Raw genomic sequence first — 10564 nt, 5'->3', positions numbered from 1 at the left:
TCTTCCAATGATTTGAGTCGATTTTGTGCTTCCAGAAAATGCTTGCCTTTCTGTGATTTATCGCGACATAAATTAGTGGTAATGTCCCGCTGTGGATTTGATGATTAAGATAACATAGTGATGATGATAGGTTAAATTTCGTGAAAAAAAAATCACTCTTATCGATCTAACAGTACAGCATAAATTCTTGGTATTATGAATCGAATGTCTTTAAGGATTTTTCTTTTTTTTTTTTTGTCTCTTCCTCTTATCTGCATGTATGACTAAAACGGAAACTTTTGCACTGTTGCTGTCTGTTCAGCTCTTAATTAATTAATTAATGTTTCAGACTATGAAGACATTACCGTTGTTTGTTGTTGTGGCCCTTCTAGTTGTCGATGTTTTCCCACAGGATGGTAAGAAAGATGATACCCATGGTTCGAAAGATGATAAAAGTGTGAAATACGGCACTATCATTGGAATTGATCTTGGTACCACATACAGGTTGTCCATTCTTTCTCACTTATTTCCATTCAAGTCAGACAATAAAGGGGAAGTTGAGAAGGAATATTTCACATTTTATAATTTGCGGGATCTATAGTTAACTTATTGTACATAACAGACAGAAGAGCAAGATTAGTATATCGCGACTTATTAAATTATTCCTCTGTGTTAATTGCCGTTTGATGGAAATGAAATAGCTCGTGATAGTTTTCTCTTCAGAATTCATTATACGATAATTTTAGTCTTGCATACAGCGACGATTGAGAGGGTTTTAATGTAGAGACATGCTTATGAAATTAACCAAGTTCTGGTATGCGTAATTATTCAAAGGATGTAAAGAATTCAAATAGTCGATGAAAACTGAATGTTTTACAGCTGTGTCGGCGTTTATAAAAGTGGACGAGTGGAAATCATTGCCAATGAACAAGGTAATCGAATTACGCCTTCGTACGTGGCATTCACTGGTGATGGTGGTGAGCGTCTTATTGGTGATGCTGCTAAAAACCAGTTAACAACAAATCCGAAAAATACTGTCTTTGATGTTAAGCGTCTGATTGGTCGAGAATATAAGGATCCGACTGTACAGCAAGATATTAAACACTGGCCTTTCAATGTGAGTTTTCTTTTTTACTGACTTTAGGATCAGTAAAAAAAAAATTTTTTTGCATGTTCGACCCCAATACCGAAACTGAAATCTTTCAGGTTCTGGATGAAAAGAACAAACCAATGGTACGAGTGACAGTTGGCAAAGCCGAAAAAACCTTCGCCCCTGAAGAGATTTCAGCAATGGTACTCGGCAAAATGAAGGAAATTGCGGAAGCATATCTAGGAAAGAAAGTGGAACATGCAGTGGTCACGGTACCCGCTTACTTTAATGATGCACAGCGTCAAGCTACCAAAGATGCAGGTACTATTGCTGGCCTCAATGTTGTCCGCATCATCAATGAACCTACGGCTGCTGCTATCGCTTATGGGTTGGATAAGAAGGAGGGCAAGTTTTTGTAGATTTTTTGAATTTCAGGAAGTATGTAACATTTCTTTGGATTACTGCAATATCGACCTCTTTGCAAGGTCTGTTTATGGCGATGATTTCATTTTGTTTACTCATGTGGACTCTGAAATATCGATTACTTGGATTTCTGTGTTATTACCAATTTTATTCAAATATGGATATCTAGTTTGATTTTAACTGAATAAAAAGGCGGAAGTCTCTAAAGTCTTAGAGTTTGTGAGGTTTGTTCTTTCTAAATATGAAATTCGGCAGTGTTATGATGCAATTTTGATTTCAGGTGAACGCAATATTCTTGTCTTCGATCTTGGTGGTGGTACTTTTGATGTGTCGGTGTTGACGATTGATAATGGTGTTTTCGAAGTGCTAGCTACCAATGGTGATACTCACTTGGGTGGTGAAGACTTCGACCAGCGAGTTATGGAACATTTTATCAAAGTATTCAAGAAGAAAACCGGCAAGGATTTACGAAAAGATACTCGTGCTGTGCAGAAATTACGACGGGAAGTAGAAAAGGCGAAACGAGCATTATCCACACAGCATCAAGTGCGGCTGGAAATCGAATCGCTGTACGATAATGAAGATTTCTCTGAAACGCTAACGAGAGCGAAATTTGAGTCATTAAACATGGATTTGTTCCGTTCAACACTAAAACCAGTGCAGAAAGTTAGTTTTTGTTGGGAGATAATTTTTATTTTTTCTTGACACCGTTTTACTTTCATCTTCTATCTCATTTTAAGTCTGGATCTTGATAGTATCTATCCTTTCTAGGTTTTGGAAGATTCCGATATCCAGAAAAAAGATATCGACGAAATTGTTCTTGTTGGCGGTTCTACTCGTATTCCTAAAGTGCAGGAACTCCTTAAGGAGTTCTTTAATGGAAAGGTGAAACTATACTATTTCTGAACAGAATTAAAGAAGGAGGAAAAAGGACTCAGTATTCAGGATTTCACATTGAGGTCTCTGATCTAGTGTTATTTTGGAATTATTTTACTTGTGGTTTGCAGGAGCCGTCGCGTGGTATCAATCCAGATGAAGCTGTAGCATATGGCGCAGCAGTCCAGGCTGGTGTTATTTCGGGTGAAGAAAGCACTGGTGACATTGTACTGTTAGATGTGAACCCTTTGACTCTTGGCATTGAAACAATTGGTGGTGTTATGACAAAACTTATTAACAGGAACACTGTTATCCCTACCAAGAAGAGTCAGATTTTCTCTACGGCAGCTGATAATCAGCCAACAGTCACTATTCAGGTTTGCTTTGTAGCGAAGTACAGTTTTTTTTTCCATTTCGGGATATTGGCGTTTTTGTTATGTCTCTTTCTTTGTTTTAATACTATTTCAGAATGCATAGTAACGGATATAGCAAAAGCTTACGAAGAAATGAGATCTGCATTTATTAGAATACATAAATTTAACCAGTGAGTCAATGTTTCAGGTTTATGAAGGAGAACGACCAATGACAAAAGACAACCATATCTTGGGCAAGTTTGATTTGACGGGTATCCCACCTGCACCGCGAGGTGTACCGCAGATCGAGGTTACGTTTGAAATCGATGTGAATGGCATTCTACACGTCACAGCAGAGGATAAAGGTACAGGGAACAAGAATAAAATTACGATCACAAATGATCATAACCGTCTGTCACCAGAAGATATTGAGAGGATGATAAACGATGCGGAGAAATTCGCTGATGAAGACAAGAAGGTTTCTAGCTTTTTTATTATTTGGTACTTTCTGCGATGCTTAAAATATTCAACATAGGCTAAATGGTTTTTGTGGTCTGCCATGCACCGTTTAGGTATAATATGGATATTCCAGGTGAAAGAGCAGGTGGAAGCAAGGAACGAATTGGAAAGTTATGCTTATTCATTGAAGAACCAAATTGGTGATAAAGAGAAATTGGGTGGTAAATTGGATGATGGTGACAAGAAAACGATTGAAAGCGCCGTTGATGATGCCATTTCATGGCTTGAAAGCCACAAGGTAAGTTTTCATTTATTTCCTTCTTTGCGAGAACGAATTTTACCGAAAGTTCGTGAAGTTTTCCGAGGGATGAAGTTCCTTTAGCCGTTCATCCGTGTACTTTTCCAATTTGGAGTGTTTTCAAGGAAATAGTGCAGTTGAAGGAACCTTTATTTTATACTATTAGTAAGATAGAAAAACCATTTCAGGGATAGGGAAACTGCCATAAAAGCAAAAAGTTCTTGTATTTTCCTACAGTTGTGGTAATACATGTTCTTTTCAGGATGCATCTGTTGAGGAGTTGCAAGAGCATAAGAAAGATTTGGAAAGCAAAGTACAACCGATTATTGGCAAGTTATACAAAGATCAGGGTGTGCCGCCACCAGAAAGTGCCGCACCGGGCGAGGACAAGGATGAACTTTAGAAAATTCCGTCGTTTCTCTTTTGTTTTTCCTTCTTTTCGGACGATTTTACGCCAGTGAGGATCTTGAATAAGTCGGGTTTAATTAGCGTCGTGACCTCGTATTTTGTTTGTTGTTTAACAAGGTCAGGATGTTAACCACCTGTCCTCCATACATTAACCAGAATAACTTTATTTCGAATCGACCGATATCTGAAGCTTGTCACTTCTGAGTACAACATCAAGTTGTTCCTTTAGTTTTTTCTTTACTTCTAAGTTTCCCTTTTTAGTTTCTAATAAATTCTGGCTTTATTAAGCTTGGTACGGTTAGCGTTTGTTGTATCTTTCTATAGTGAACGTGTTTAATGATCACTATTATTTTGAGTTTCTCCAGAATAGCGATTTTTTTCGGCCTCAACTGCATTACTTAATTTACATGTAACTCAGCGGGAAATAAAATTCAAATAAACATATATAAGTACAGAATAGCACAATTCGCTACCAGTTTTTCGTTACATCAAGTATTTCTGACGTCAATCGGTTTTAATTTACTGAAGTTCTTGCGGCAATAAATTAATTTTTCATCTCATTTGATTGGATCTATTTGCAACTGTTTTGTACATTTTTCCAATGACTTTAATTCCCGATGCTTCATCTGTGTTATGGAAAATGTTTTGCATATATATGTTTCGTTTCGTTTGTTTGTTTATCCTTATTTAAGAAATAAAATGTGTATTTATGGTCATATAGCGCCTTAATATGACAGGAAAACAGCTTGAAGCTTTATTATGTGCCCTAAATATGGGCTTTGGGAACATATGGGAAGGATTAAAGGGTTTTTGATTCGTCTCGCTGAGAGCTGTTGGAGTTTTGCAGGATGGAATAGTTGAGGGAAATTGGAAATGAATCATCTGTCGCTGTAAACTTTTCTATAAGGCGGCAATTTCGAAAGTCCATGTACGCGGTAGTGTTATTGCACTGGTGGAAAGTATTGCAGTCCACGAATGGTCAATAATGGGGATGAGGAACTTGCATTGAAGTGGTAACTTATGAAGGTAAGTGTTCAGGGATTCTGTTTCAAAAAAAATCCACATCTAAATTTTGATCATATTTCCGATATCTTTTCAAATGCATCATAAAAATAAGCTTCAGTGGTCACTGAGATGCTACGATTGCAATCACTGTGATTTCGTGATAGCGTTTTTGTTTATTGAAAAAGTGGAATATTATGTTTCTGCATACATTTATGAGATAATTCAGTTTAATTTATTTCACTTCATAGTACTTTCATTCGGTTTAACCTGGCCCAAATCCTAATCCAATTCAGATCAGTTCAAATGACAAAAGAGGAGCATATTTGGGAAACAATTTGGTAAGATTTGTCGTTGTGTTATAAAATATTAATTTCTAACAGCAAGAGAAATGGAAACGCTTACCTATGTATCCGCTCCTTCAAATCTTGGCAGGTGGAATTTTACGAAAAGATGGTGGGTGATAAATGTATAGTTCAAATGCTTCTTAACAAAACTAATGCTTGAAATTTAACTTCATGTCGAACGGAGTCAACATCAGATTACGAAGGAAATTGGAGCCTTTGGATCTATTTTTATGTGAGCGTTCAGATCCATTTGTTAATCAAATTGTCAATCGAATTCATTCTAAATAAATATCTTTATTGCAAGGTGGGACGACAGGACTACGCAATCTTATTACTTTCTTTTGAGCTTGGAACTTTCCCATCATCCCCTAAAACTCTGGTTATAGTTTTGCACGCTCAACTGTCGTTTATGAGCTTATTTTACCGAATTCTTGCACTTGTTATGCACTTTGATGAAAAAATCTCCATTAGCTTCTATATTACTAAATTAAGTAACTTGATGTCAAGAAAATGTTTTTCTGAGGATGCAGGAAAATAGGAAACTTGTAATGACGATGTGTCCGCAGCATGACCTTAATGATTCATACGTTCGTTTATTGATGAAGTATTTTGATGATGACACCCACCTGCCCAACTTCTTCAAAGGTTGCTCCAACAGAGAGCAAGAATATGGTCTTAGATCCAGAAAATGTGGAAATAGTTTGCCTGCATTCCATCAGTTTCCAAAAATGGTTTCACACCATTCAGACTTTGGGCAATTCTTTTCAAATTTAAATTTATCTTATTATGTGGCAAACAGTAATGGTCCATTTTAGAAACGGTACATATAGGAGATAAAAGTGAAAGTGTTTACTCCAACAAAAAAACAGAGCAATAAATGAATATGAAACGAAGTTAAATTTATAGCTGATAATGGTATCAAGTTTCACTAACAATGTATTGAACTTATTCAAACATGTCAGTCAATAACAGTGTTATATATTAAATTAGTCAAAGGAAGTAGTACAAAGAACTGAATCTCTAAAAATACCGAAGTTTTATGCGATATGTTATTCCTTTGATAAATTTTACTTCCTAACCGACAGATGTTAAATGACCAAGGCGCTCATTTATCTTTTCCATTTCCTCCATCTTATTCTCTTTCTATTAAATGCTAAAATACATTCCTTAACTGTATGTTACCTTCTTATTCTCATTTCTCTCTTTTTTCTGATGCTAATACGAATCGAAGTTCATGAATGAATATTCACAATGAAAAGTAAACTGATACTTGCAACATTGAAACAGTTGTTATACATAAACTAAGATCATAACTGCATAGGTTCCGCCGTTGCTTGTTGCTGAAAAACGTGCTGATCTGATTTATGTTTTTGATGGATAAAATATTATGAATTCAATCTATTGAAATCCAACTCCTAAAGTACGAAACTACTAGAAAAGATTTGTCATATAAAATAAGTTGAAACTAAAAATAAATGGATGGAAGAGATGTGGAGAACCATTAGCAGTTAAGTGAAAAATAACATGCTTCCTGTTAGTATCGAAATGTTCAAAAGAAATTGTAAACATACTTCACCGCCGCTCTGTTGACCGGTTCGCGGAACTCCTGCAATGCGGTCTAAAAATGGTTTTACATCGTCGTCTTCCATTACTTTGAACGGCATGTCTTTACCCACAACAGCAATTGTTGTATTCTAAATGCATTATACCAAGTTGATAAATTAGAGGAAAAATTCTAAACCTATAAAACTTCAATTAAATGTTGCAGCTCCAGAGAAAAAATTGAAGATTTTTACTTTGAAGTCGGAGTAACCAATACATAAACACAAAATACTGATTAAATTCCAGATCTGTAGAAATTATGCAAAATCTTTAAGTCTAAACAGGAATCAGAGAGAATTACCTTTTTTGACAAGCTGTCCTCAGCGGGTAGCGTATCTCTCAGTGCCAGGAGTGCAAACTCAACCAACTGTTCAACACTTGCTGCAAATATGCATATAAAATTTGAATCTGTACTCAGAATCCTTTCGACTAAATGATAAACATTTGCTAAACAAATTCAGAATCGAAATAAATCCATAATAGATTCATATGCTGATAATAAGCACAAACCAGCAGGAAATTGATCCAAATTGCGCTCCAGATATGTGCGTGCGCTTTGAGAACGAGCACCTATTGAACTCGCCAGTGTTTCGACGACTTCTGCTGATGGGTCGGTTTTTACGATATGTGTTCCCCTTTCCTGAAATGTGAAATATCGCACAAGAAAACCAATCTTCACAGCATCATTCCTTTACAAAATTGAGAAATAAACTGAGTAAACAACAAGGATGTGAAAAGACAACGGAATATTATTATATCACAGAGTATTATCAACAGTATCGGATGATGCTTTATAAAAAACATCATAGATGAAATGCAGCGCAGCGTCCTACCATATATCAGCACTCTGCTGTACGATGCATGATACTAAGAGAAATAGGTAAAGTATTTAGCAGAAAAGCTAAGAGTAAATCTATAACAATTTATTATTTTTTTCCTATGCCTGTCCAGCATTTAAAATCGAAAGTGCTTCCATGCTTCGTCCATTTATACAAAACAATTAAGGAACAAGTCTTACATTCTTCCCCTCTACCTCTAAAATACAAGCACATTAAGTACAGATCAGAAATAGGTGAGCTTTAATCTTGCAATAGAAAAAGAATTATCCAAATCCACTAATTTAGCTTTGATGTGCTTTCTAAATTGTATCAAACCCAATGCGTCGCGATCACAAATTGATCCTCGCTAGTGACTATGATGTGTGGCAAAATTATATGTTCAAGACATAGTGTTCTTGCAAAATTTCCAGTCAAAGAAGTGAAAACAGAGTGTCACTGATGAACCAAAATAGAAGGAAAAAACTTACGTCATAACCAGCAATAACAAGTCCAACACCAAACGGACGTCTTCCGTAAATCTGTGTATTTGCCTGCAGTTCTGTAAAAATTATCGTAAGAGTCCAGAAAAAGCAATAATTTTTATTCGTAAGCTTCAGTTCCAAAATTTCGCTTGGAAATTTGAATTCTTAGGACTCAGAAATTTCAAGTCACTCTATAATCATTGATATTAAGTTTGAAGTTTGATATATAAATTTGCAGATTCTCTGTTATACCGAACTGTTCATTTCTTCCTATCCTAATCATCTTCTACATCATACAATACATGTAAACACTTCCAGTCAGATGTTTTTAAATAACAGATTTCTAATATCAAATGTTATGGTAAAATGAACTCACTCAGTTGAATTCGGTTGTTTAAAACCTGAATAGGGACCGGCTCTTTGTAATCCCATCTCCACGCTGAACATTCTGTTTGCAAGAAACGTCTAAAACAGATTTTAACTGAATATAGTTTTATAGATGCGCAAGAATTCATTAAAAGAAAAACAAGGATGAGTGAATAAGCACCTATCTCTTAAGTTTCTTTACTAATGGATTCTCTGTTCAACAGATTATGGTAATAAGTGATATCCGATTCCACTGGAATGAATATATACCAAACTGCAATGAAATTCAAACGAAAATGAAATGCTACTGTCTCATCATTGACTAGTAATGATCATTTGTTATTGGAACATCAAAATGAATGTTGCATTCCTTCGCTTCAAGGTGCAAAAATAAAAAATCCAATACTAACGCAAGTATGCGACCATCAGAAAGAAGACCTGCAATAGAAACACCAGCATGCGTGTCGAGTTCATAAATTTTCTTCTGATGCGAACATAATTCATTGGCAGCACGCTATAAGTTTATAAGATACATTAGTGATTCAAAATATTCCCACAGAATTCAACTTAAATATTTCTTCATATCCACGGCAGACGACGACTGCGATTGAGACATATGCCACAATCACTACGATAAGGCAGGAACAATTTGAGCAGTATATGAATGGTTCGTACAAGATAAATATTTCCACAAGAAGGCTCGTCAATTTTAACTGTATTATCTCAATTAAACCGAATATAGGATAGTATAAGTTGGAAAATTGATTGGTTATGCAAACACATGAATTATGCATTCTCGAGAGTTATGTAAGCACATCTGTTGGGAAAAGTAGTAATGGCCGCTAGCATTAAATAGTCTGATGTGCGAACTACACATGGAAAATACTATACATTTGCAGTCACAAGATGCATGCTACGATTGGTTGTGCAGTCGGCATGTGAGCGTATTGTAATGACAATGAAATTACCGCAATCATGACCGAGTAATCCTGCTGATATGTGTGAAGTCAGGTTTTACTGCATCTTTTTACAAACAGCAACGAACAAGAACAAAAGAGTGATTACGAAACAGTTTTAAATTTTACCTTCAACGCCACCAGAACAGCATGCGTATTGCTCTTCACCCCGACAGTAGCACTACCTTGTTTCATTGCTTCAACAGCATAGTCAACCTGATGAAGTCGACCCTGAAATAATGAGAGTGAACAATCTCTCTGAACTATTGCTACACTAAAAGGTCTCACCGATTATCAGGATCAGCGAGATGAAATTCTGAACTCTGATCGGAAAGATCGGATGCAGGCGACGAATTGTACAGCCGTAAAAATTGAGCAATTAATTGTTGACTTTAAAATACCAAGCACTATCACGTGTTTGAACACGTGACGTTATTATCGAAGAACTATCAAACATTTGAAATCACCTGAGGACTCCAAACCGTAACATCACTGTCGTACTGGTTACGGAACATCTTTTATCTGAAAGTAAGAGAAATACACTTCGTCCAGAGAATGTTTTCCAAATTACTACAATTTCCATCTATCTTACTTGAGCCAGCCATACCTAATTTTATTCTAAGATAATTATATCAACTGTGACTTGAAACTAGTTTTCATCATATAAGTAAATTTCGTGCTATGATATAATTCATTATCCCGATGCTATTGTCTCCTTTGTAATCGAAATAAATTATAGAGAACGAAATAATTTAACCAAAGCCATCAATATTCAACGTCCTAGCCGAAATATAAGTTCATCAGAAATTACTTGGACCCAACTGTTCATCAGCTAAACCACATTTTATTTAAAACCAGTCGCAAGCAAAAGTGAAATATGCAAGTATGATGCACTCTTAAATATATCACATCACAGGTATTAAGCGCCTATCACAGTAAAATTCGGGAATTGATAGCTTACTCAAATCGATTGGTACCTGTAGACTCTTTCCGAATGAATAGAACAAGGCATCACAAACGACTGATTGAAATATGGCAAGTATATATATATATATATATATATATATATATATATATATATATATATATATATATATATATATAT

At 35.6% G+C, this 10564-nt stretch overlaps 2 protein-coding genes across 2 annotated transcripts; one reads left to right on the top strand and one right to left on the bottom strand.

The window, feature by feature from the left end:
• Positions 1-319: 319 nt before the first annotated feature.
• LOAG_09360 (hsp70-like protein) lies at positions 320-4504 on the top strand (the record flags this gene model as incomplete). Its single annotated transcript, XM_003144888.2, has 9 exons — positions 320-483; positions 859-1096; positions 1186-1474; positions 1773-2158; positions 2264-2377; positions 2500-2745; positions 2930-3199; positions 3314-3478; positions 3741-4504. 9 exons carry the CDS (start codon positions 320-322, stop codon positions 3879-3881), a joined length of 2013 nt encoding a protein of 670 aa, XP_003144936.2. The 3' UTR covers positions 3882-4504.
• Positions 4505-6172: 1668 nt separating this feature from the next.
• On the bottom strand, positions 6173-9989 carry LOAG_09359 (proteasome subunit alpha type-1). The gene is made up of 9 exons (XM_003144887.2): positions 9927-9989; positions 9589-9690; positions 8914-9017; positions 8514-8602; positions 8144-8214; positions 7348-7477; positions 7139-7218; positions 6807-6929; positions 6173-6575 (listed from the first exon to the last, which is right to left on the bottom strand). Exons 1-9 carry the CDS (start codon positions 9972-9974, stop codon positions 6543-6545), a joined length of 780 nt encoding a protein of 259 aa, XP_003144935.1. The 5' UTR covers positions 9975-9989; the 3' UTR covers positions 6173-6542.
• Between the last annotated feature and the right edge of the window lie 575 nt (positions 9990-10564).

This window comes from Loa loa (genome assembly GCF_000183805.2).
Source record: "Loa loa unplaced genomic scaffold supercont3.21, whole genome shotgun sequence".
NCBI lineage: Eukaryota > Metazoa > Nematoda > Chromadorea > Rhabditida > Onchocercidae > Loa > Loa loa.
Note: the sequence above shows the minus strand (reverse complement) of the source record. Positions and strands in the feature narration are given on the sequence as shown.

What these genes read in the sequence shown, in the direction of transcription:
- LOAG_09359 (XM_003144887.2), bottom strand. Translation starts at nt 9,974, where the DNA reads ATGTTCCGTAACCAGTACGACAGTGATGTTACGGTTTGGAGTCCTCAG. An exon ending in TCTGATGGTCGCATACTTGC is followed by an intron (nt 8,603 to 8,913) that starts GTTAGTATTGGA and finishes AATCTGTTTTAG; the next exon opens with ACGTTTCTTGCAAACAGAAT. An exon ending in AGGACAGCTTGTCAAAAAAG is followed by an intron (nt 6,930 to 7,138) that starts GTAATTCTCTCT and finishes TAATGCATTTAG; the next exon opens with AATACAACAATTGCTGTTGT.